The 25,774-nt window shown below is 45.1% G+C and overlaps 2 protein-coding genes across 8 annotated transcripts in view; one reads left to right on the top strand and one right to left on the bottom strand.

Annotated features, from left to right (window-relative positions):
- Window positions 1-15,801, top strand: part of LOC109908536 (collagen alpha-1(XVI) chain) — a 140,252-nt gene extending 124,451 nt beyond the window's left edge. For 5 of the 7 annotated variants that reach the window (XM_031793145.1, XM_031793143.1, XM_031793141.1 and 2 more), the window contains 22 exons: window positions 1,341-1,394; window positions 1,479-1,532; window positions 1,628-1,681; window positions 1,894-1,938; window positions 2,502-2,555; window positions 2,686-2,721; window positions 2,859-2,921; window positions 3,223-3,294; window positions 3,415-3,468; window positions 3,594-3,638; window positions 7,953-7,997; window positions 8,151-8,204; window positions 8,321-8,374; window positions 8,490-8,540; window positions 9,040-9,129; window positions 10,776-10,811; window positions 10,917-10,961; window positions 12,141-12,335; window positions 12,539-12,602; window positions 12,755-12,928; window positions 13,107-13,184; window positions 13,342-14,962. In XM_031793145.1, coding sequence (XP_031649005.1) covers window positions 1,341-1,394; window positions 1,479-1,532; window positions 1,628-1,681; window positions 1,894-1,938; window positions 2,502-2,555; window positions 2,686-2,721; window positions 2,859-2,921; window positions 3,223-3,294; window positions 3,415-3,468; window positions 3,594-3,638; window positions 7,953-7,997; window positions 8,151-8,204; window positions 8,321-8,374; window positions 8,490-8,540; window positions 9,040-9,129; window positions 10,776-10,811; window positions 10,917-10,961; window positions 12,141-12,335; window positions 12,539-12,602; window positions 12,755-12,928; window positions 13,107-13,184; window positions 13,342-13,535 — 1,611 coding nt within the window. In that variant the 3' untranslated portion in view covers window positions 13,536-14,962. Of the gene's footprint in view, window positions 1-1,340; window positions 1,395-1,478; window positions 1,533-1,627; window positions 1,682-1,893; window positions 1,939-2,501; window positions 2,556-2,685; window positions 2,722-2,858; window positions 2,922-3,222; window positions 3,295-3,414; window positions 3,469-3,593; window positions 3,639-7,952; window positions 7,998-8,150; window positions 8,205-8,320; window positions 8,375-8,489; window positions 8,541-9,039; window positions 9,130-10,775; window positions 10,812-10,916; window positions 10,962-12,140; window positions 12,336-12,538; window positions 12,603-12,754; window positions 12,929-13,106; window positions 13,185-13,341 lie in introns of all 7 variants that reach the window. The other 2 variants (XR_004203554.1, XM_031793140.1) reach the window with 2 other exon arrangements.
- A 991-nt stretch (window positions 15,802-16,792) lies between these two features.
- The window catches only part of LOC109908531 (collagen alpha-2(IX) chain), a 27,026-nt gene continuing 18,044 nt past the window's right edge, over window positions 16,793-25,774 (bottom strand). Inside the window, 21 exon segments of the mRNA XM_031793146.1 lie at window positions 16,793-17,910; window positions 17,912-18,006; window positions 18,276-18,353; window positions 18,467-18,655; window positions 18,779-18,833; window positions 19,044-19,190; window positions 19,599-19,631; window positions 19,817-19,861; window positions 19,999-20,034; window positions 20,462-20,533; window positions 20,663-20,716; window positions 20,850-20,903; window positions 21,198-21,251; window positions 21,359-21,403; window positions 22,217-22,270; window positions 22,810-22,863; window positions 24,009-24,062; window positions 24,184-24,237; window positions 24,333-24,386; window positions 24,881-24,936; window positions 25,543-25,597. Of these exon segments, the coding sequence (XP_031649006.1) occupies window positions 17,800-17,910; window positions 17,912-18,006; window positions 18,276-18,353; window positions 18,467-18,655; window positions 18,779-18,833; window positions 19,044-19,190; window positions 19,599-19,631; window positions 19,817-19,861; window positions 19,999-20,034; window positions 20,462-20,533; window positions 20,663-20,716; window positions 20,850-20,903; window positions 21,198-21,251; window positions 21,359-21,403; window positions 22,217-22,270; window positions 22,810-22,863; window positions 24,009-24,062; window positions 24,184-24,237; window positions 24,333-24,386; window positions 24,881-24,936; window positions 25,543-25,597 (1,449 nt within the window). The 3' untranslated portion in view covers window positions 16,793-17,799.

The following is a 25,774-nucleotide window of genomic DNA, read 5'->3' as shown; positions in this document are numbered from 1 at the left end:
CTGGTTTGGGGAGAGGGTTGCTGAAACGAGGGTATCAGTGTGGTTTGGTCATGGTCATGGTCATGGAACTACATTGCATGCATTGACTCCTCATAGAGAGAGCAGCAGGTCACAGAACAGGAGATAAAGTCACATTCCACAAATGGAAAGAAGCCTTCGCTGCGGTCTCCCTCATGCTGTATTGACTGGTCTTGTCCATGGATTGTGTGTGTGTGTGTGTGTGTGTGTGTGTGTGTGTGTGTGTGTGTGTGTGTGTGTGTGTGTGTGTGTGTGTAGGCCAGGGTATTGCTTTCTACCTCTGCAGTGTTGATAAGTATGAATAGAGATTTAATTTAGTGTTCCACTTTTCCTCTCCCAGGGAGTATGGGGATATGTAACTACATTGCTGAGATGATGGAGATAGCTCTCCTTCTAAACTTATAGTCCTCAAATCGCCTTTCTTTTATGATCTCTTCTGTTTCTTTTCTAATTTCTTCACTTCTGCCTTTGTTCCCTCTCCTCATCTTTCCTTCCCTCTCCTCTCTCCCTCTCTAATCTTCTGTCCTCCCTCTTCACCTCTCACCTCTCGCTCATCTACTCACCTCTCCCTCGCTCCATCCCTCCTCTCCCCACCTTTCACCCTCTCTCCTTCTCTCCTCACCTTTCTCCCTCTCTCATCACTTCTCTCCCTCTCTAATCTTCTGTCCTCCCTCTTCACCTCTCACCTCTCCATCCCTCCTCTCCTCACCTCTCCCTCGCTCCGTCCCTCCTCTCCTCACCTCTCCCTCGCTCCGTCCCTCCTCTCCCCACCTCTCCCTCGCTCCGTCCCTCCTCTCCTCACCTCTCCCTCGCTCCATCCCTCCTCTCCTCACCTCTCCCTCGCTCCGTCCCTCCTCTCCTCACCTCTCCCTCGCTCCGTCCCTCCTCTCCTCACCTCTCCCTCGCTCCGTCCCTCCTCTCCCCACCTCTCCCTCGCTCCGTCCCTCCTCTCCTCACCTCTCCCTCGCTCCGTCCCTCCTCTCCTCACCTCTCCCTCGCTCCGTCCCTCCTCTCCTCACCTCTCCCTCGCTCCGTCCCTCCTCTCCCCACCTCTCCCTCGCTCCGTCCCTCCTCTCCTCACCTCTCCCTCGCTCCGTCCCTCCTCTCCTCACCTCTCCCTCGCTCCGTCCCTCCTCTCCCCACCTCTCCCTCGCTCCGTCCCTCCTCTCCTCACCTCTCCCTTGCTCCGTCCCTCCTCTTCTCACCTCTCCCTTGCTCCGTCCCTCCTCTCCCCACCTTTCGCCCTCTCTCCTTCTCTCCTCACCTTTCTCCCTCTCTCATCACCTCTCTTCCTCTCTCCGTCCATCCTCTCTCCTCTCCAGGGTCAGCAGGGTGAGAGAGGAACAGCAGGACCACCAGGTGTGAAGGGTGAAACAGTGAGTCATGGCTACCCTCATCAATACATGTTAGATCAAGTTTGATTAGATACATTATTTATACTTCTTTATGGTGTCTCTCAGGGCCCTCCAGGGACTAATGGATACCCAGGTTCTATGGGACCACCTGGGCTTCCTGTAAGATACATCAACTTCCTGTTTCATCACATTTATATGAATATTAATGATCATATTGAACATATTGATTGACTGACTGACTGATTGATTGACAGGGCCTGAAGGGCGAGAGAGGGACACCAGGCGGTGCGGGAACGAAGGGAGAATCGGTAAACATGAACAAACACAGTCGTTAAACACTTTACATGTGATGGGGGTTTCACTTCATTTGGATAGTCTAAGAAACCTATGGTGTTTTAACAGATTATCTGTAGCAGTTGACATGTCAGATAGTGAGTAGATAACTATGTGTTTGTTGGGTTCTATTTTATTACTACAGTGAGTGTGAGATAGTGTCCTAACCCAGTCCTCTCTCCTATAGGGTCCACCAGGCAACCCAGGATACCAGGGAAAGGCTGGAGTAGCGGTCCGTAACCTCATCCCCTCATCCCCTTTATCCCTCGCCCCTATAACTTATCATCCATAACCTCATCCCCTCAACCCCTTTATCCCTCACCCCTATAATTTATCTTCCATAACCTCATCCCCTTTATTCCTCGCCCCTATAACTTATCATCTGTAACCTCATCCCCTTTATCCCTTGTCCCTACTGTATAACCCATCATCCATAATCTCATCCTCTTATCCCCTTTATTCATCATCCCTATAACCTATCATCCATAACCTCATCCCCACTTCTTAATCCCTCGTCCCTATAATTTATCATCCATAACCTCATCCCCTTTATCCCTCGCCTCTATAACCTATCATCCATAACCTCATCCTCACATATTTATCCCTCGTCCCTATAAAGTATCATCCATAAACTCATCCCTCACCCTCTTTATCCCCGCATCTTTATGTCTTACGCGTAACCTCATCCATATCCCTGATCTTCATGACTTCATGTCCTCTGGAGAATGTTCTGCTTTCAAGGTTTTGGTTCAAGTCTCTGTCCATGTTAAAATATTGCTGTCTGTTGGTCCAAAGGGACCCAAAGGAGAGGCTGGACTGGCAGGTTCCGATGGACCGAAGGGAGATCAGGTATAGTACAATGCAATATGCATGTCAAATATACGTTACAAATGCTGTGTTCAAAAAACAGACTCACAACATGCACACACACACACACACGCACAAACACATACTGATGTGATCCCTCCACCCTTTTTAGGGCTCCCAAGGGCAACCAGGATTCCCAGGAACACCGGTGAGTAGAATCAAGTCTTTTTTATGGCTCAGTTAGTTAAATATCTGTTGGCATGTGACCGTAGCAACTGGAGGAAGGTTGTGGTCAACTGTTGTGTGGTCAACTAACAATGTGATGACTGTATTCGAACTTTGTAGGGCCCCCCTGGTCCCCCTGGGAAACAAGGAAGAGAAGGACCACCTGGACCCAAGGCTGACAAGGTAGAGCAGCTTATCATACTACGTTTTGTTCTGTTTCCTATAACTGTTTCTACTTAATAGTGAGGATACTGGTAATGTGTATCTCTCTCTGTCTGTCTTTCTCTGTCTCTTCCTCTCTCTCTGTTTCTCTGTCTCTCTCCTCTCTCTCTCCTCTCTCTCTCTCTCTCTCTCTCTCTCTCTCTCTCTCTCTCTCTCTCTGTCCCTCTCTGTTTCTCTGTCTCTCTCTGTCTCTTCCTCTCTCTCTGTCTCTTCCTCTCCCTCTCTCTCTCTCTCTCTCTCTCTCTTTCTCTCTCTCTCTCAGGGTAATGATGGACCACAAGGTCCGCAGGGCTCGTCTGGACCTCCAGGTTCTTCTGGGTCTCCTGGCTTGCAGGTGAGTGTGTCTGTGTGCATTATCACAAGATATATTGTGATTTTTTTCCCCCACGAACAATGAGTTTAAATAATCATTTTCCCTCTCTGCGTGTGTGTGTGTGTGTGTGTGCCCCCAAAGGGACCTCCTGGATTTGAGGGATTGGACGGTAAAGATGGGAAACCAGGAATGAGGGTAAGAGGTAGTAGATTGTTATTGTTAGTCGATGTAAGTAGTTAAGTAGGATGACTTGAATTGACCTCCTCTCTCTGTCTCACCTCCCCCTTCCTTTCTTTTCTCTCTGTCTCTCTCGCTCTCAGGGTGAGCCAGGGATTCCAGGGACGGTAGGACCCAGAGGAATCCCGGTGAGTGCCTTTTCACCTTTACATGACCCCTACATACAGTGGGGCAAAAAGGTATTTAGTCAGCCACCAATTGTGCAAGTTCTTCCACTTACAAAGATGAGAGAGGCCTGTAATTTTCATCATAGGTACACTTCAACTATGACAGGCAAAATGAGGGAAAAAAATCCAGAAAATCACATTGTAGGATTTTTAATGAATTTATTTGCAAATTATGGTGGAAAATAAGTATTTGGTCACCTACAAACAAGCAAGATTTCTGGCTCTCACAGACCTGTAACTTTTTCTTTAAGATGCTCCTCTGTCTTCCACTCGTTACCCGTATTAATGGCACCTGTTTGAACTTGTTATCAGTATAAAAGACACCTGTCCACAACCTCAAACAGTCACACTCCAAACTCCACTATGGCCAAGACCAAAGAGCTGTCAAAGGACACCAGAAACAAAATTGTAGACCTGCACCAGGCTGGGAAGACTGAATCTGCAATAGGTAAGCAGCTTGGTTTGAAGAAATCAACTGTGGGAGCAATTATTAGGAAATGGAAGACATACAAGACCACTGATAATCTCCCTCGATCTGTGGCTCCACGCAAGATCTCACCCCGTGGGGTCAAAATGATCACAAGAACGGTGAGCAAAAATCACAGAACCACACGGGGAGGCATAGTGAATGACCTGCAGAGAGCTGGGACCAAAGTAACAAAGCCTACCATCAGCACGTGGCTGGGTCTTTCAGCATGACAATGATCCCAAACACACCGCCCGGGCAATGAAGGACTGGCTTCGTAAGAAGCATTTCAAGGTCCTGGAGTGGCCTAGCCAGTCTCCAGATCTCAACCCCATGCACACAGTAGATGTCCCAACTGACTTGCCAAAACTATAGTTTTTTTTGTGGAATAGTTGAAAAACGAGTTTTAATGACTCCAACCTAAGTGAATGTAAACTTCCGTCTTCAACTGTATGTCCTCAGTGACCTCTACCCCTTCTGACAAAGCAGGACTGTGTCTCATGTCATTAGACAGACATCACTGCTGTGACATCACACCACTTTCACGGTGTGCCCTTACAAAGCAGGTTCCTTGTATCTGATCATCTTTGATATTAAAATGTATGTACTCACTACTGTAAGTTTCTCTGGATAAGAGCGTCAGCTAAACGACTCAAATGTAAATGTAGAAATCCATCAAACGTCACCCACTGATCTCACCCAAGATCTCACCAAACATACCAGTATACGTATGTATGTCCCTGGTCTTACTATATGTGCCAATCAGCTGCCCATGTTATTGTTTTCTGCTCTGTTTTCCACAATGGTCTCTGTTTGGTATACTAGATAGACCTCATTACTTAAGCACAGTTAAAAATAAGGTTATCTTAACTGGCTCAGTTCAAAGAAGAACGCATGAGGAAGAGAAGTCAATCATTCTACATTCTGTGATGACTCAGTGTTTCTGTGTGTGGGTTTTGACAGTGCAGGTGCTCAAATCAATGTGAGATTTCAAAGTGATGCGTTTTGAAAGCTGTGTGAGATGAGATGTGTGTTGTGTTGAAATCTGTGTGTGAGATGTGATATGTGTTGTGTTGAAATCTGTGTGTGAGATGTGATATGTGTTGTGTTGAAAGCTGTGTGAGGTGTGTTGAATGCTGTGTGTGAGATGTGATGTGTGTTGTGTTAAACGCTGTGTGTGAGATATGATGATGTGTGTTGTGTTGAAAGCTGTGTGTGAGATGTGATGTGTGTTGTGTTGAAAGCTGTGTGTGAGATGTGATGTGTGTTGTGTTGAAAGCTGTGTGTGAGATGTGATGTGTGTTGTGTTGAAAGCTGTGTGTGAGATGTGATGTGTGTTGTGTTGAAAGCTGTGTGTGAGATGTGATGTGTGTTGTGTTGAAAGCTGTGTGTGAGATGTGATGTGTGTTGTGTTGAAAGCTGTGTGTGAGATGTGATGTGTGTTGTGTTGTGTTGAAAGCTGTGTGTGAGATGTGATGTGTGTTGTGTTGAAAGCTGTGTGTGAGATGTGATGTGTGTTGTGTTGAAAGCTGTGTGTGAGATGTGATGTGTGTTGTGTTGAAAGCTGTGTGTGAGATGTGATGTGTGTTGTGTTGAAAGCTGTGTGTGAGATGTGATGTGTGTTGTGTTGAAGCTGTGTGTGAGATGTGATGTGTGTTGTGTTGAAAGCTGTGTGTGAGATGTGATGTGTGTTGTGTTGAAAGCTGTGTGTGAGATGTGATGTGTGTTGTGTTGAAAGCTGTGTGTGAGATGTGATGTGTGTTGTGTTGAAAGCTGTGTGTGAGATGTGATGTGTGTTGTGTTGAAAGCTGTGTGTGAGATGTGATGTGTGTTGTGTTGAAAGCTGTGTGTGAGATGTGATGTGTGTTTGTGTTGAAAGCTGTGTGTGAGATGTGATGTGTGTTGTGTTGAAAGCTGTGTGTGAGATGTGATGTGTGTTGTGTTGAAAGCTGTGTGTGAGATGTGATGTGTGTTGTGTTGAAAGCTGTGTGTGAGATGTGATGTGTGTTGTGTTGAAAGCTGTGTGTGAGATGTGATGTGTGTTGTGTTGAAAGCTGTGTGTGAGATGTGATGTGTGTTGTGTTGAAAGCTGTGTGTGAGATGTGATGTGTGTTGTGTTGAAAGCTGTGTGTGAGATGTGATGTGTGTTGTGTTGAAAGCTGTGTGTGAGATGTGATGTGTGTTGTGTTGAAAGCTGTGTGTGAGATGTGATGTGTGTTGTGTTGAAAGCTGTGTGTGAGATGTGATGTGTGTTGTGTTGAAAGCTGTGTGTGAGATGTGATGTGTGTTGTGTTGAAAGCTGTGTGTGAGATGTGATGTGTGTTGTGTTGAAAGCTGTGTGTGAGATGTGATGTGTGTTGTGTTGAAAGCTGTGTGTGAGATGTGATGTGTGTTGTGTTGAAAGCTGTGTGTGAGATGTGATGTGTGTTGTGTTGAAAGCTGTGTGTGAGATGTGATGTGTGTTGTGTTGAAAGCTGTGTGTGAGATGTGATGTGTGTTGTGTTGAAAGCTGTGTGTGAGATGTGATGTGTGTTGTGTTGAAAGCTGTGTGTGAGATGTGATGTGTGTTGTGTTGAAAGCTGTGTGTGAGATGTGATGTGTGTTGTGTTGAAAGCTGTGTGTGAGATGTGATGTGTGTTGTGTTGAAAAGCTGTGTGTGAGATGTGATGTGTGTTGTGTTGAAAGCTGTGTGTGAGATGTGATGTGTGTTGTGTTGAAAGCTGTGTGTGAGATGTGATGTGTGTTGTGTTGAAAGCTGTGTGTGAGATGTGATGTGTGTTGTGTTGAAAGCTGTGTGTGAGATGTGATGTGTGTTGTGTTGAAAGCTGTGTGTGAGATGTGATGTGTGTTGTGTTGAAAGCTGTGTGTGAGATGTGATGTGTGTTGTGTTGAAAGCTGTGTGTGAGATGTGATGTGTGTTGTGTTGAAAGCTGTGTGTGAGATGTGATGTGTGTTGTGTTGAAAGCTGTGTGTGAGATGTGATGTGTGTGTGTTGAAAGCTGTGTGTGAGATGTGATGTGTGTTTGTTGAAAGCTGTGTGTGAGATTGTGATGTGTGTTGTGTTGAAAGCTGTGTGTGAGATGTGATGTGTGTTGTGTTGAAAGCTGTGTGTGAGATGTGATGTGTGTGTGTGTGTTGAAAGCTGTGTGTGAGATGTGATGTGTGTTGTGTTGTTGAAAGCTGTGTGTGATGGATGTGGTTGTGTTGAGCTGTGTGTGAATGTGATGTGTTGTGTTGTGTTGAAAGCTGTGTGTGAGATGTGATGTGTGTTGTGTTGAAAGCTGTGTGTGAGATGTGATGTGTGTTGTGTTGAAAGCTGTGTGTGAGATGTGATGTGTGTTGTGTTGAAAGCTGTGTGTGAGATGTGATGTGTGTTGTGTTGAAAGCTGTGTGTGAGATGTGATGTGTGTTGTGTTGAAAGCTGTTGTGTGAGATGTGATGTGTGTTGTGTTGAAAGCTGTGTGTGAGATGTGATGTGTGTTGTGTTGAAAGCTGTGTGTGAGATGTGATGTGTGTTGTGTTGAAAGCTGTGTGTGAGATGTGATGTGTGTTGTGAGATGTTTTTTTTACTGCTGTTCTTTAATTACTTGTTACTTGTATTTCTTATTTTAATTGTAATTTTTAAAGTGCATTGTTGGTTAGGGTTTGTAAGTAAGCATTTCACTGTAAGTTGCGCCGAGACGACAATCAAACTTGACTATCTAGAGGAAGTAAAAGTCGTAAGCTGTTGTATTCAGTGCTTATAACTAATCCAATTTGATTTGATGTGTGTTGTGTGTTGTGTTTATTGTTGATCTATCTGCTCTCAGGGTTTCAAAGGGAAGCATGGACATGTTGGCTTCCCTGGACAGAAGGTGAGTCAACCACACACACACACATACACACCCTACTCTCTTCTACCGTACAGTAAACCAAACAGATTATTAGCCCATTTTTATGGATGCTGGGTACTACCTCACCCCTCTTTCCCCCCATGCTCTCCATTTCTCTCTTCCTCCTCTCTTCAGGGTGATGCTGGACCTGTAGGCCCACCGGGGACAGCTGGTAGACCAGGAACTGAAGTGAGTCAAACCAAGCGTTTCATGCACCATGTTGTTTGATGTTTGAATGATGTTCATATGAAATGAATGAGTGGTAAATAAAACTTTAAAATTGAAACAACCTTTAACTTTTTCAGGGTGACGCCGGAGCCCCAGGGCCTCAGGGTCGACCCGGTCCCCCAGGACAGCTTGTGAGTACATGACCTTTAACCTTTCACCTTGGTTTATGTGGTTGTATAGAGTGTGTCTGTTAATAAGGTTTGTGTGTGTGAAAATGTAGCGACCAGTTTATGTTTTTTTTGGTAGGGTTCTGCAGGAGCAGCGGGGCCCCCAGGACCGGCAGGCCCAGCAGGAGTGGTGAGAAGAAGCACTATCATCATCCATATGTATTTTCTAATGTAGAAGGAAAGGTTATCAAACCATGTGTCATCTGCATCCAACCCTGGATTATCTGCATGATTAAATTCCGTGTTAGCTTTGTGTTATGTCAGAGTTATGTCTCAGGCAAGGTTAATCATGACTCTTTCTCTGTTGTTTTTCTTCTTCTCTCTCTCTCTCTCTCTCTCTCTCTCTCTCTCTCTCTCTCTCTCTCTCTCTCTCTCTCTCTCTCTCTCTCTCTCTCTCTCTCTCTCTCTCTCTCTCTCTCTCTCTCTTCTCATTCTCTCTCTCTCTCTCTCTCTCTTTCTCATTCTTTCCCTCTCTCTCTCTCTCTCTCTCCCTCATTCTCTCTCCCTCATTCTCTCTCACTCATTCTCTCATCTCTCTTCTTTCTCTTTCTCTCACTCTCTCTGCCTGTCTGTATCTCTCTCGCTCCATCTATCTATCTTTCACTCTCTCTCTCTCTCACTCTCTCTAGGGTATAAAGGGGGAGAAAGGCCAGGCTGCAGACAGAGGGCTACCAGGGATGGTTGGCCCCGCTGGACCCCCTGGTCATCCAGGAATGATGGTCAGTACACACAGTGCTATAGGTTTCAACAAGATACATATAGAAGATATGCATTTCCTCGTTCCGTGTTGGTAGCATGGGGACGAGTTGAACCTTAATCACTGTTTTCTCTCCTTCTTCCTCGTTCCGAGTTGGTAGCATGGGGACGAGTTGAACCTTAATCACTGTTTTCTCTCCTTCTTCCTCGTTCCGTGTTGGTAGCATGGGGACGAGTTGAACCTTAATCACTGTTTTCTCTCCGTCTTCCTCGTTCCGAGTTGGTAGCATGGGGACGAGTTGAACCTTAATCACTGTTTTCTCTCCTTCTTCCTCGTTCCGTGTTGGTAGCATGGGGACGAGTTGAACCTTAATCACTGTTTTCTCTCCGTCTTCCTCGTTCCGAGTTGGTAGCATGGGGGCGAGTTGAACCTTAATCACTGTTTTCTCTCCTTCTTCCTCGTTCCGTGTTGGTAGCATGGGGGCGAGTTGAACCTTAATCACTGTTTTCTCTCCTTCTTCCTCGTTCCGTGTTGGTAGCATGGGGACGAGTTGAACCTTAATCACTGTTTTCTCTCCGTCTTCCTCGTTCCGTGTTGGTAGCATGGGGACGAGTTGAACCTTAATCACTGTTTTCTCTCCGTCTTCCTCGTTCCGTGTTGGTAGCATGGGGGCGAGTTGAACCTTAATCACTGTTTTCTCTCCTTCTTCCTCGTTCCGTGTTGGTAGCATGGGGGCGAGTTGAACCTTAATCACTGTTTTCTCTCCTTCTTCCTCGTTCCGTGTTGGTAGCATGGGGGCGAGTTGAACCTTAATCACTGTTTTCTCTCCTTCTTCCTCGTTCCGTGTTGGTAGCAACGGGGGCGAGTTGAACCTTAATCACTGTTTTCTCTCCTTCTTCCTCGTTCCGTGTTGGTAGCATGGGGACGACTTGAACCTTAATCACTGTTTTCTCTCCTTCTTCCTCGTTCCGTGTTGGTAGCATGGGGACGAGTTGAACCTTAATCACTGTTTTCTCTCCGTCTTCCTCGTTCCGTGTTGGTAGCATGGGGGCGAGTTGAACCTTAATCACTGTTTTCTCTCCTTCTTCCTCGTTCCGTGTTGGTAGCATGGGGGCGAGTTGAACCTTAATCACTGTTTTCTCTCCTTCTTCCTCATTCCGTGTTGGTAGCATGGGGACGAGTTGAACCTTAATCACTGTTTTCTCTCCGTCTTCCTCGTTCCGTGTTGGTAGCATGGGGACGAGTTGAACCTTAATCACTGTTTTCTCTCCGTCTTCCTCGTTCCGTGTTGGTAGCATGGGGCGAGTTGAACCTTAATCACTGTTTTCTCTCCTTCTTCCTCGTTCCGTGTTGGTAGCATGGGGGCGAGTTGAACCTTAATCACTGTTTTCTCTCCTTCTTCCTCGTTCCGTGTTGGTAGCAACGGGGGCGAGTTGAACCTTAATCACTGTTTTCTCTCCTTCTTCCTCGTTCCGTGTTGGTAGCATGGGGGCGAGTTGAACCTTAATCACTGTTTTCTCTCCTTCTTCCTCGTTCCGTGTTGGTAGGATGGGGACGAGTTGAACCTTAATCACTGTTTTCTCTCCTTCTTCCTCGTTCCGTGTTGGTAGCATGGGGGCGAGTTGAACCTTAATCACTGTTTTCTCTCCTTCTTCCTCGGTCTCTCAGGGAGAACCAGGCAATGATGGAGCTGCGGGTAAAGACGTGAGTAACCCTTCTGATGTGGTGTTTGTCATGGTGACAGAAACATGAATGAAGCTGTATTATAGTTACAACCTTGTTCCCTCACTGATCATCTTCTGCTCACAGGGATCACCTGGTCTGCCAGGAGACAATGGACAATGTGGTCAAAAGGTAAGAGTCACTGCTCTCCCAGTGTGTCTTTGTCTGTGTGTGTGTGTGTTTGTCGGAAAAGACAAATTACCACCAGCAGTCACGCTATTACACCACTGGTTACCTCAGATATGGCCTCCACTACCATACAGGATTATGGATGGTGAAGTCCACAGGCTGAGGGCTGTAGTGTTGGCAGGGTCGTGGTTGGTTTAGGCTTTTTCAGCAGACTCCCTAACCCAGACATGTATTATGCCACAAATTGCATCCTATTCCCTATATAGTGCACTACTTTTGACCACAGAGCCCTGGGCCCCTTCATTTGACTAACCCCTTTTGGCAATATCCTCCATTTTCTACATTCCCCTCAAATACCCCCACTTTCCCTGGCAATAGCTCATACTACAAAGCCCTTTACACTTGATACAGTAGTTACCAATAGAGTTATTCTCTGTCCCCTGGATAATGCTATTAACTGCGGGCGCCACATGAGATGAGGCGATTTGTCATTGTGACAGGAAGGTATTGTCAGGGCTTTTAGCTGTAGTAGTAGAAATTACAGAGGAGCTCTCCGCTCTTCTCCTTCTCTCTCTTCTGTCATCGTTGGGGTCCAGTGTCCAGTGGTGACGTGTAAACATTAGCCCTTCATAAAGGCCTGCTTTGTTCCACATCCATCACAGATGTCAGTCTGATGCTGTTTACAATATAGTGTGTTGGGTACTTACAGAGTGCATTTACTGACCCAGGGAGGCTGTGGATGCCTCCCAAATGGCACCCTATTCCCTATGGGCCCTGGTCAAACTTAGTGCACAATATAGGGAATAGGGTGCCATTTGGGAGGAGGTAAGTGAGGAATGCACTAAAGGCAGGGTAGGACTGTTACAATCTAAAGTAGACACTGTCCCCTTGTTGACTGGTCTCTCCTTCAAGGTCTGACAGGACTGTATAGGTTGAAACAGTTAGCAGTTGGATTGTTGAGGAAACATGGGTGTCAGTGTGCAGGAGTTTAATCATATTTCAACCTTCAATATTAAAATCTGTTGTCAGTGGTCCAACACTGATTCTCAGGGAATACCTCTCATCTCTTACCTATCTCTCTCTCTCTCTCTCTCTCTCTCTCTCTCTCTCTCTCTCTCTCTCTCTCTCTCTCTCTCTCTCTCTCTCTCTCTCTCTCTCTGTCTCTGGATCTCTCTCTCTCAGGGTGAAGCAGGTACCCCAGGTCAGAGAGGCGCCCCAGGGGAGCGAGGTCGCCCGGGACCCCCTGGCGGAGGTGGGTACTCCTCCAAATCTGATGCCCCAATGATGGGCCAAGTGGGACCCAGGGGAGAGAGGGGCACCCCAGGCTCACCAGGCACTGCAGGGTCCCCCGGACCTCCAGGAATACCAGGCAACGATGTGAGACCTTAGTTACTGTGATGAATTGCATTGATTATGAATTGATTGTCATGTTCTTGTTTGTTCCACAATGTTTGGTCAACAGACTAAAACTCAAAAGACCCAACACGGGTTTTTAGCTATGAGAAGAGGTGATTCATGTATTATGTGTTCAGTAGTTAGCTCCTCTTTCATACTGTATATCCTTCTATTTCTCTCCACAGCCTGTGGTCAACTATGACAACATCAAGGACTTCATTCGCCAGCAGGTCATCAAGATCTTTGATGGTGAGTACCTCCTCTTCTTTTCTTTTGTATTTATCCCCCAGACACGGCAAAGATCTGTCTGTCCTTCCTAACTGAGCTGCAGGAGAGAATGGGAACTTGTTTATTGATTAGGTTTATCATCTATGATTGTACTCTATCTTTCCCCCCTACAGAGAGGATGACCTACTTCATGTCTCGTATGCAGCAGCCACAAGAGGTGTCATCTCCCGGTCGTCCTGGACCCCCAGGGAAGGATGGTAACCCAGGCAGAGATGGGAGTCCAGGAGCCCCAGGTCAGCCAGGACAGATAGGTAGAGAGGGCCGCCATGGACCCTTGGGACCACAGGGTGAGTCTAGACACGTTTTATTCATGCTTTTGATTATTTTGACATAAGGCTTAAATACCATGGTCATGATAAAGTCATAGGAGGCCATAAACAGTTATGACAAGTGATGTCAACTTAGCGTAATTAACTTGACATAAAGGTTAGTTCTCTCAAGTAATGTCCTCTGTCGTGTCTGCAGGTCCACGAGGTCTAAAGGGAGAGAAAGGTGACAAGGGTGTAGGGGAGATGGGTGACAGTGGACCCCCAGGAGCACCAGGTAACACCAACTTCAGCCTGTTGAAATCATTTACATTTAATAAGTTATATATTTAAATTGCAACTGCTCTTTTATAATGATTCATTTGTATCCAGTGCTTCAATGATGCCCTCTGTCCCTTCATCAATTCTCTTACTCTCTCTGCCCCTCCCCCCAGGTGTTCCAGGCCCCCCTGGCTATGGTAAGATGGGCCCCAGTGGCCCTGTGGGTCAGCAGGGGATCCCTGGAGTCTCAGGAACCCCTGGACAGCCGGGTCAGAAGGGCAGGGAGGGCCGGTGTAACCCCTCTGACTGTATGAGCCAACCAATAGAGTGGAACCCTAAGGGCCCTCCCATCAAGGGCCCCTACTAGAGAGAAAGTATTAAAGAGGAGAGGAGGAGAGATAGATGAAACCAACCCAAAGACCAGAAGACACTAGAGAAAGGAGAGGAGGAGAGATAGAAGAAACCAACTCAAAGACCAGAAGACACTAGAGAAAGGAGAGGAGGAGAGATAGAAGAAACCAACTCAAAGACCAGAGGACACTAGAGAAAGGAGAGGAGGAGAGATAGAAGAAACCAACCCAAAGACCAGAAGACACTAGAGAAAGGAGAGGGTGAGAGATAGAAGAAACCAACCGAAAGACCAGAAGACACTAGAGAAAGGAGAGGAGGGGAGATATAAGAAACCAACCCAGAGACCAGAAGACACTAGAGAAAGGAGAGGAGGGGAGATAGAAGAAACCAACCCAGAGACCAGAAGACACTAGAGAAAGGAGAGGAGGGGAGAAGAGAGAACAGATCAAACAGAAGACCAGAGCTACCGTCCGATCAACAGAAATCATCCCAGGAGAACAAATGAATACTGAAGCACCAATAGTTGGTGTGGAGGACCCATCCCTAATTCATCAAAGGGTTTGCCAGTTAGCTGTCCTTCTCACCGCCTGTGTAGAAAATATATATGTGTAGGACCTTCCTCTAACTGATGCCTTGGTACTGGCTGAAGTGGCTTCAATAAAGGAGATATTTGGACTGTGCTCTCCTCTCTTTCATATATTTTCCCAACTTTAGCTGCCAGCTCTTTCTATATGTTAGACATGTTTATTTTGACAATAACAGCATATCCAGACTTTGAAAAACGACCTGCAAATTCTTTATCTTCTTCACTATCATCCTCATCTTCATTCTGATTATAAAACGTGTCCATTGGGAGTATTAGGCAGCTACCTTGTGATATTCTGCTTCGATCTAGCTTCTGTCTAGCCATAGAAACAAAATGAATAGAATTGACATGGCACTCCCATTTCAAATGCCCATTCTAATCGTTCTATCTCTTTGTACATTTTGTTTGATTTCTATGCTTGAATATACTCCCTCATCACTCCCTTTAACAGATCTGTCTGCTTTGGCCTTATGAGAAGTTCTCACCTTCTCTTCCCTGTTTGCGTGAGAAGAACATAATGTACACCTCCCAAGAGTGCCTGTTTTGTACATAATTCTATTTATATGTAGTAGCTTTTTATGCCTTTTGGATTTGGGATTTGGCGTCAACATGGCTAACCGTGTTTTCGCTATGGTCAACTGTCAGGAATCCACTATGAGTGTGGTTTTTATAAGAGTTATTTGTTCATAAAATATACACGAAATTGGAGAGAAATTATCTTTTTATGTGAAAGTAAATTGGATTTCTATATGGTGGTATAATTATGCTTTGGAAGATATTTTAATTCTTGCCTTTGTATAAAGTACATGGCATAATTTTCAAAACTGCCTCAAAACTGGCAACAAAAAAAAATCTAGTTATGTAGCAATTTATCAACAAGTCTCTTACATTATCAAGCTTATTTTTTGACAACAGAGCAACTGTAAAGGGATATTTGTTTCTCGTCCAGCACACCACTGGTTACTGTAACTAAAATAGGGTTGCACAATTCAGGTAACTTTCCAAAAGTTCCCAGGGTCTTCAGAAATCCTTGTTTGGAAGAGGGAGGGGATAAGCAGAACATTCGGAATCCTCCAACCAGGATTTATGGAAAACCTGGGGACTTTGGGCAAGTTGCCGTCATTTGGCCATGCTTAACGGAAATAGATGCTCTTTGACCACTAAGAGAAACAGGCTGAATTTTCATAGAGGCTGTTTAGCATCTTCACCCAAACCTTCGCTGGCATCGCTGTGCCAATCAGCTTCCCCTCGTATCCATTACTGAGTACAACTTGTATGTCTCCTGCCTTGTATGTTGTGTTGTTTTGAATGTTTGCAGTTTTACTTGTCATCTATACACTACAGGCCAGGGTGTCAGTAAGGGTGTCAGTAAGGGATTTGTCACCATGTTTAGATTCATATGGATGTTCTGAGTTGTTATTGGAAGAGCCATGAGGTTTTCCTGATGTTGTCACTGTCCATAGTGATTTCTGGTCAGGAAAACCTACTGACCCTAGTTATACTGAACAACCACCCCAATAGTTCTCCCCTCTTCATTCCTAGCTTTCATAAACATCTTGTTGAAACAACACCGCTGTTCCCCTGCTACTCTCAGTATATCTGTTGTGTGTTTTATGTTGGCATCACTTTTTGTAAAGAGATGTTTTTTTTTTTATGAAAACGTTTCAGAAAAAGTTAATAAAATGTTTTAAGCAGACGTGGTCTGGTCAGGATGTTGTTGTTGATTAACACACTTTACACATCAAAGTATAAAATGTCACTCAGTTTTACCATAGTTACCATCAATGTCTTTAATTGGAGTGCCTTTTCTTTGTTCCCTGAGTAAAAACACACAAAGCGTACAAAGCGTTAACTGGCGCTCCAATGAAATGATGTAGCTTTTCGAGTAAGCAGAGTGCTAGAGCGGCTTTTGTATAAACGCCAAGCCACCTGTTAGACTCATACTGCTATGTGAATGAGTCCAAGTGGAATAGTTTTCAGGTAAGCCCTTCACAGAAGCTTAACTTCTGCAGCACTGAGAGCATGACGTTGTATTACACACAGAAGGATAGGGCAGGATAAACTGCTGATGATTCAGCAGAAATACAACTAAAAAAAGCCAGAAACTGAACTGGGTGTTTGGGGACACTCTAAATGGTGTAGGCTTTATACCCAGAATACCTAGCCCTCCAATAGTGAATGTCATTATCCTGTAGTCGAGGCAGTAAACTACATGCAGTTAGGCAGCACTTTCGTATTTTCTTGGAAAACAGTTGGCAACCAATTTGAAGGGTGTATCACCAGCAACGACTGGACTGGAGTGTGGCACACAGACAGAGAAAGACTAGACTATATCCATTAACCCATCTCTAAGACCAATGGAATAAAGGTCATGTCATGTTTGTACCATCGTTTCTTTTCAGAGCTCCAACAGTTCCCACATGAGAGAGAAGAACATTCAGGTTTTTACAAAACGTTCTTCTTTATTGGTTTGGAATTGGTTGACCTGAACAACCAGGGGAAAAAATCTAACCTAAGTCTTTACAGATGAATCATATAAAGAACAACAAATAGAATTGCTTCTGTTAATGAAAATAATCAGTCCTGTTTGTTGTTAGAATGTTGACATTGATTGACTCCATGGAAGTTAGTTGACAGTGGCATATAAATATTGATTTGTGTAACTGATCTATTTGGAAAAGCAGTCATTTGAACTTTGAAACTTTATTGCTGATTAGATTCATTAACACAGGGGTTGTTTTGGTCGGTTCATATTCTAACCCATCCTCTTTTTTTTCTCTACATAAAATCATCACACATTTACAAAGATTTACAGCACTGTATTATGGGAGATAGATGGGAGTGCCCATCAGGATATGCTGTTGCCAGGCAACTACAGGAAAATATCAAATCTAAAGAAATCATTTGTTTCTAAATGAGGCGGAAGTAGACGGGGGTGGCACTGTACATGTGAGCAAAAAAAGGGGTTTGACTATTTCACTCAAGCATTCAGGTGACAGGTTTAGCAATACATCTTCCAAAGGTACAGTATGGAGTGTAGATTTTGATTTTAATATTTTATTGGTACCTTTGTGTACACTTGTACGGCACTTCTTGTTTGGTGGGGAGAGGAGGTGGGCATATGCTTGGATTATTTCCTTCAAAACATATATTTAAATATGAATATTTCAGATATAAATCAATCCAATTTAAAGTGACCACGGTACAAAACAAAAACACCAATCATTGGACTCAAAGTATATCTCTGCTCCTCCCAGTCCAGGGGCTACGGCTGAGGATGACGTCATCGATGATGTCACTACGTCTCTCTCTCTCATTCTCTCTCCCTCTGTGGTGGGTGTGGGGCAGTTGGACGTGACTGATATATCTGCCAATCCCTGACCAGAGATTATAAATTCAGAGGGGTGTTATTGGCTGTGAGTGGCTGTCATCATGGTGATTTAAAGTGGGTGGATGTGGTATGTGTTGCAAACAGAGTCTCTAAACAGTAGAACTGAAGGTCATCAGTTTAAGGGTCAGGGAACAACATCATTCACGATCGTATTGCCCCCACTTCTCGCTCTTAATGATATCCAATGAAGGAGAGTGGTCTCTCTCTTTCTCTCTCCTCTATCCCTCCTCTCTCTCTTCTGTCTGTCTCTCTCTCTCTCTCTCCCTCCTGGTGTTGTGGGGCTCTTGATGGAGAGGTCTCAGGTTAGACTCCGGGGCCCTTGACCCTGGCGGAGTCCTGTAGTCTGGGGGAGGTGTAGGCCGAGGCAGCTAGGCAGGCTGCAGCCTCACAGAACCCTGGAAGACCAGTGGGGCCCCGCCTTACCGGGACGACCAGCCTCTCCTGCCGAGCCCTGGGGGCCTCGCTCGCCAGGCTTACCGTTTCGAGCCACGCCGTCAATACCAGGAGGACCTGAGGAGGTAGAGGAGGAGAGAGAAAAAGAGATAGCCTTTTAATTTACTACATTCCTTTGAAGAGAGTTTTAGTTTTACACTGTAACTTCCTCAGGTAAGTTGGTACAGCTTCTTAATAACTGGATAGATGTGTAGAGGAAGGTCACTTCTAAGTGTGTGTGTGTGTGTGTGTGTGTGTGTGTGTGTGTGTGTGTGTGTGTGTGTGTGTGTGCGTGCGTGCGTGCGTGCGTGTGTGTGTGTGTTAGGAGAGTGCATGTGGTGCCTCACCTGGTATTCCAGGGGGTCCTGGCTGACCAGGATGTGGTTTGCCAGAATTTCCTCGGTCTCCCTTTGCTCCTCTCTTTCCTGAGAGAAAGATGGAGGGGTGGAGAGGGGTTAGTGATCTTTTCTAAGTTATATTACTTTTTGAGTGATCTGTGTCTCATTTTATCTGGAACGTCACCCATTTCAGTTTCTACCTTTCAGTCCGGTGTTGCCAATCTGGCCGGAGGCTCCAAACATGCCAGGGATGCCGCGGGCGCCGGTGAGGCCGTGTGGGCCCTGACCACCGGGAGCTCCTGGGGGTCCAGGAGGACCAGGGGGACCCATGACACCGGCTCCACCCAGTACGGCACGCTTAGCGCTCACCGCTACAGCCGCCAGACGCTCTGGATGAGGAAAATAGAGGATGTACATTAGCTATAGTACGTATAGTCAATGTTTTACCCAGATACGGTGAGACTCAGTAGACTCAGTAGACTGAGCAGATTTATAATGTTGTGATCTCCTACCTTGCAGCATCTTCAGAACCACCTCAATGATGTGCTGGTCAGATGCATCCCGTCCCTGTAGAGGAGCAAGGAGAGGGAGAGAGAGAGGGAAAGATGGATGACAGGATGGTAAATGATGGATAGAGGAAAGGAAGGTAGAGGAGAGCAAAGAAAACATACAAACCAATCATCAATCAATAAGTCAGTCACTAGCATTCCCTAGTCAGTATAATCACACCACAATCTCACTAATCCCTGCTTTTCCCCCCCGCTCGTTAGGACTCACAGCTGCCCCCACGATTCCTGGCATGCCTGGCAGTCCTCTCTCTCCGTTGAGGCCACGAGGCCCGGGCAGTCCTCCTGGTCCCTGGTCTCCTGGTTTACCTGAGTCTCCTGTGGGGCCGTTGAACCCTAGCTCTCCCCTCACTCCTTGCTGTGGAGGAAAGAGGAACAAATGAGATCCAAAATGACAGCACTGTTTGATGCTAAGATAGCATTTGATTAGCATTGACTAGCTTCAACTAGTTTCAACTAACTTCGACTTACCTTTGACTAGCTTCAACTAGCTTCAAATGTCCTGGACTAGCTTCAACTAGCTTCAACTACTTCCAATTAGCTTTAACTGGCATTGACTAGATTTGACAAGTTTTAACTAGCTTTGATTTGCTTCAACTAGTATTGAATAGTTTTGAATAGCTTCCACTAGCTTTGATTAGCTTCTACTAGTATTAAATCGTTTTGAATAGCTTCCACTAGCTTTGATTAGCTTTGACTATCTTTGACTGGCTTCCATCTGCCATCAATGAGGTGTGATTGGATGGGACCCCAGTGATGTTCTTACCTGTCCTTTGGGTCCAGGCTCTCCACCCAAACCCTGTCAGAGGACGAGAAAGAGAGAGACAGACATACAGACAGGTCAGTCCACTCCAGTCTGAAATACTAACTGTGGCTCTACAGTTAGGAAGTTTGAATTTTCCACCTAGATTCAATCATTCCTCTTCACGAATTTGAAGATATGATGCATTTTCTCCCCCATCTCATCCTGATGAAGCCACTCACCGTCTCTCCTTTCTCCCCAGCCAAGCCTTCTACACCAGGATCCCCCTGAAAGATGAGAGAACGAGAAAGAACCAGTTAAATCAATTGACCATTGGCCAATGCCTATTGCTATAGCAGTCATTGTGGATACTTCAGCATGCGGCCATGCCATTGGTTAAAGTAACAGGCTTACTGCTACTCACAAAGTCTCCCTTCGCCCCAACTTTTCCTTGGAATCCCTGTGAAGACAGACAAGTCCCACAGTAAATACTTAATACATTATAGTGAAGAGCAAAGACAATATATTGATCTGGCCAAGGACTGCAGGAGACACAGCGCACAGTAAGAAAGATGTAGTTGCATCTAAAGACATGGGAGATGATGACTCTAGTACTATCATTTATATTGCTTAGGCTCTGTGCGAGAGAACGGCTGCAGGATTCGTGGTTCAACATTGCCACCACTGGGCCGTTTGGGTAACTGCATGATCATGTGTATGATTCGACTCAAATGAATCCCTATTGTGACTTCAATGTTCAACACAAACGAACACACGCATGCACTCGCACGGACACATACAAACACTGTCTCGATACATACACCTCCGTAAACTTACAGATGCAAGAGCACACAAACACAAAGAGTACACAAACACAAAACACACACCTTATCTCCCTTAGTTCCTGAGATGCCTTGAGCCCCTGGAACACCCATGGGTCCTCTCATACCCTTGTTGCCCTGCAGAGACACAACAACACTTAGATTATATTCCTGCCTAGATGTGTGTCGACTTGTTGGTCAAGTGAAGACATCCACTGATTTAGACAAAACTGTATGTTTGTGCTGAGCTGTACAGAAGTGACTTACTGCCTTGCCGAGTACACCCTGTGGCCCTACAGCTCCCCTCTGGCCTCTGTCACCCTGAGGGAGAGAAGGAGAGAGGAGGAGAAAGAGAGGGATCAGAGAAAGACAGAGCGAGAGAGAGAGTTATCGTGATGGTGAATTGTTGTAGTGATGGTGACTTGTTATAATGATGGATTGTTGGAGAAGATACCTTAGGACCAGGAACACCCTCCATACCAGCTTCACCAGGAAGACCAGGCTCACCCTGAGAGAGAGAGAGAGAGAGAGAGGGGGGGGGGGGGGGGGGAGAGAGAGAGAGACAGAGAGAGAGAGAGAGAGAGAGAGAGAGAGAGAGAGAGAGAGAGAGAGAGAGCGAGAGACAGAGGGGGAGAGAGAGAGAGAGAGAGAGAGAGAGAGAGAGAGAGAGAGAGAGAGAGAGAGAGAGAGAGAGAGAGAGAGAGAGAGAGTTAAGATCCTCATATCAGCAACAGCTACAATAAAAATCTGCATTCTGGTGTGTAAAGAAGAAACAAACACATGAACAAGTGAGGTGACCTACCTGAGGTCCTGGGGCACCAGACATTCCAACATGGCCTCTGGGACCAGGCTCTCCCTGAAGGGAAACAGAACAGGAAGTGGTTATCAGTTGAGGGAGTCTAAGCACGTTAAATTACCTTCCTCTTTTCTTTATTGTGGTGATGCAGAAGGACATAGCCTTACCTTGCCTCCAGATCCACCCTTGGTTCCGGGGCTGCCAGGCAAACCCTATCAGACAGACAAGGTCAAAGAGAAGGTCAAAGGTCAAATAAAGGACTTCTAAGTGACCCCTAATTCTATGTTTCTACTTTACAACTGTCTTCAAGCTTTTCAGTGGTGTTGGTGTCACAGCAGTAGCTAGACATATTTTGTGTGTATGTGTGTGTGTGTGTGTGTGTATGTGTGTGTGTATGTGTGTATGTGTGTATGTGTGTATGTGTGTATGTGTGTGTGTGTGTGTGTGTGTGTGTGTGTGTGGTGTGTGTGTGGTGTGTGTGTGTGTGTGTGTGTGTGTGTGTGTGTGTGTGTGTGGCTACTGCCATGGCTGAGTAGATGATAATCTATGTGCCAGTGTTAAAAGTTTGCGACTGTGTTAAACATTGATGGTGTGTATCATAGAACTCCCAAGCTCCATTACTCTCTCTCTCTCACACACACACACACACAAACATTTGATTATGATGAATCACTCGCCGGTGGAGAGATGCAGCAATTTCAAGGTGGTTTAAATTCCAAAAAGGCTTGAGTCTAAGGGTCAACTGGACGCTTGCCCAGAAAACACACATTATTCCCAGCTCGTTTTTTGTCTGTCTGTTTTTTTGTTCTGTGCATGTGGGGGGGAGGTGACTTATGGAGGTGAGGAGACTCACCCTTTACCTGTTCTGGGTGACAATGAGGGGTTAGAGCTGGGTTTGTTTACATGGACTAACTGAGGTCAATCACTCTCTCTCTTTCCTTCTCACAATCATAACGATTGGCACACGAACACGAACACACACATTAACACACACACAGCTGTTGGATACCAAACTTGCTACTCACTGCTGTTCCCTGGTGACCGGGACCACCAGGCCTCCCAGCCTGCCCTGGGGCACCCTACAGAGAGAGGAAGAAGAGACTCATCATCATCAACATCATTATTATCATTATCATCATCACCATTATCAACATCACCATTATTAACATCACCATTATTAACATCACCATTATCAACATCACCTTTATCATCACCATTATCAACACCACCATTATTAACATCACCATTATTAGCATCCCCATTATCAACATCACCTTTATCATCACCATTAACAACATCACCATTATTAACATCACCATTATCAACATCCCCTTTATCATTGCCATTATCACCATTACCATCACCGTCTTCATCATCACTATTATCATTGTCGACATTACCATTATCTCCACCATTATCACCACCACCATTATTATAACCACCACCACTACCAATATCACCACCATTACATCACCATTATCATCATCATTATTATTATGCCATCATTATCATCATCACCATATTCGTCATCGCCACATGACCATTAATCCAAGTAAGATCCAGGGACAGCTACAACTACAGCTACAGGTGCATAGATTACATCTAAGCCAGGCCTTACCTTGATTCCAGGGATGCCAGGAGTGCCGTCCTTTCCATCAATACCAGGCAGACCCTGAAACACCAGACAGAAGTTACCATAATACTGTATGGCTAACCATATCTCCAACACAGTTAATAGGTACGACACAGTAGACTGTGTTACATTGTAGTAATATTAGATACCAGACTAGAATATGAACAGTAGACTGTGTTACATTGTAGTAATAGTAGATACCAGACTAGAATATGAACAGTAGACTGTGTTACATTGTACTAATAGTAGATACCAGACTAGAATATGAACAGTAGACTGTGTTACATTGTAGTAATAGTAGATACCAGACTAAAATATGAACAGTAGACGGTATTACATTGTAGTAATGGTAGATACCAGACCACAATATGAACAGTAGACTGTATTACATTGTAGTAATAGTAGATACCAGACCACAATATGAACAGTAGACTGTATTACATTGTAGTAATAGTAGATACCAGACTAGAATATGAACAGTAGACTGTGCTACATTGTAGTAATAGTAGATACCAGACTAGAATATGAACAGTAGACTGTGTTACATTGTAGTAATAGTAGATACCAGACTAGAATATGAACAGTAGACTGTATTACATTGTAGTAATAGTAGATACAGACTAGAATATGAACAGTAGACTGTGTTACATTGTAGTAATAGTAGATACCAGACTAAAATATGAACAGTAGACTGTATTACATTGTAGTAATAGTAGATACCAGACCACAATATGAACAGTAGACTGTATTACATTGTAGTAATAGTAGATACCAGACTAAAATATGAACAGTAGACTGTATTACATTGTAGTAATAGTAGATACCAGACCACAATATGAACAGTAGACTGTATTACATTGTAGTAATAGTAGATACCAGACCACAATATGAACAGTAGACTGTGTTACATTGTAGTAATAGTAGATACCAGACCACAATATGAACAGTAGACTGTGTTACATTGTAAGTAATAGTAGATACCAGACCACAATATAAACAGTAGACTGTGTTACATTGTAGTAATAGTAGATACCAGACCACAATATGAACAGTAGACTGTATTACATTGTAGTAATAGTAGATACCAGACTAGAATATGAACAGTAGACTGTGTTACATTGTAGTAATAGTAGACACCAGACTAGAATATTAAATAGACGAGTGAAGTCAGGGTGTTCACTCACGTTCTCTCCCTTCTTGCCAACGGCTCCATGTGGGCCCTTGATACCTCGGCCACCCTGTAGAAAAGATTATTATCATAATCTTCATCAACATCATGATTATTATCATCATCCTCATCCGTGTGAGTAAGTTAGACACTGATGAAAAACTGGATAGCTGGCAGATAAAAACACTCACCAAATCTCCTTTCTTCCCAGCCTCTCCAGGTGGTCCCTGGGGTCCCTCCTCACCCTACCGGGGAGAGACAAACACTTCTGATCAGATTTATCAATTAAACCCATCAACTCACAATTGGAAATACCAGTTTCCAAGACCTAGATACTTACTGGGGGTCCAGGTTGGCCAACTGGTCCGTTGATGCCCTTGTAACCACGAGGTCCCTGCGAGATACAGGACATTGATAATGAGTGCTCATTGGTATTTCAGGAAGTAGATTAATGGTCATGCATAGTAATAAATGGCTTGTATGTTTCGACTCTTATTTATATTTATGTATCTCCTTCAGTATCTATGTACATGCTAATGAGCACTAACATGCTAACCACTGTGATAAAAGGATGATTATCAGGTAGCGATTAATACTTTTGACAAATATGAGATACACAAACAGCCAGCCATTCTGCTTGGCACCTAGCTGAGCCTGGGCGCTAACTTGGCTAACACAGCTAATGCTAAGATGGACGACTCTCCTGGATCATTAACTATAGATGGAGGAACAGTGGCCCCAGACAACACCCAGAGAGAGAGAGAAAGAAGGCGGAGGGGAAAAAAGACAGGGAGAGAGAGAGAGTTTGGGATTCTCTCCGTATGAGGTGGAGGAGTGCAAAGTGTGGTGGATGGAGGGAGTGAGGTAGAGAGATGTCTTGTAACTTACCACCTCTCCCTTGGGGCCCATCATTCCAGGGTAACCCCTCAATCCATAGGACCCTGACATGGAGAGAAAGAGAGTTGAAATAAAGGACATTGTGTCGATGTTGCATATGTAAAAGTGGCATCATATCTGTATTTCATTCTCACAACGTCTGGGCTCTGACCATATTGTTGTACTATAATGTTTTCAGAACATTGTGTATCTATACATCGCAGTGCTAGCTGTGCCACTAGAGATTCTGGGTTCGAGTCCAGGCTTTGTCGCAGTCAGTCGCGACCCGGGAGACCCATGGGGCGGCACACAATTGGCCCAGCTTCCGTCCGGGTTATGGGAGGGTTTGGCCGGCAGGGATGTCCTTGTCCCATCGTGCACTAGTGACTCCTGTGGCGGGCCGGGCACAGTGCACGCCGACATTGTCGCCAGGTTTACGGTGTTTCCTCTGACACATTGGTGCAGCTGGCTTCCGGGTTAAGTGGGCATTGTGTCAAGAAGGGAGTGCGGCTTGGTTGGGGTTGTGTTTCGGAGGACGCACGGCTCTCGACCTTCACCTCTCCTAGTCCGTACGGGAGTTGCAGCGATGAGACAAGACTGTAACTACTAATTGGATACCATGAAATTGGGGAGAAAAGGGGTAAAAATATATATATATAGTTCAGTCATTACCGGGGGGTCCTGGATTCCCTGTTCCCCAGAGACGCCGACCTCATCCTTCGTACCACCCTGATAGAGAGAGAGAGAGAGAGAGGACGCAGTGAGAAGAGAGAAGGAGAGAGAGAGGAGAGAGAGAGAGAGAGAGAGAGAGAGAGAGAGATAGTGAGAGAAAGAAGAGAGAGATATAGATAGAGAAGAGAGCGATAGAGAGAGAGAGAGAGAGAGAGAGAGAGAGAGAGAGAGAGA

This window comes from Oncorhynchus kisutch, linkage group LG17 (assembly GCF_002021735.2).
Source record: "Oncorhynchus kisutch isolate 150728-3 linkage group LG17, Okis_V2, whole genome shotgun sequence".
NCBI lineage: Eukaryota > Metazoa > Chordata > Actinopteri > Salmoniformes > Salmonidae > Oncorhynchus > Oncorhynchus kisutch.
The sequence above is the reverse complement of the archived record's forward strand: the minus strand, read 5'-3'. Positions and strand labels throughout refer to the sequence as shown.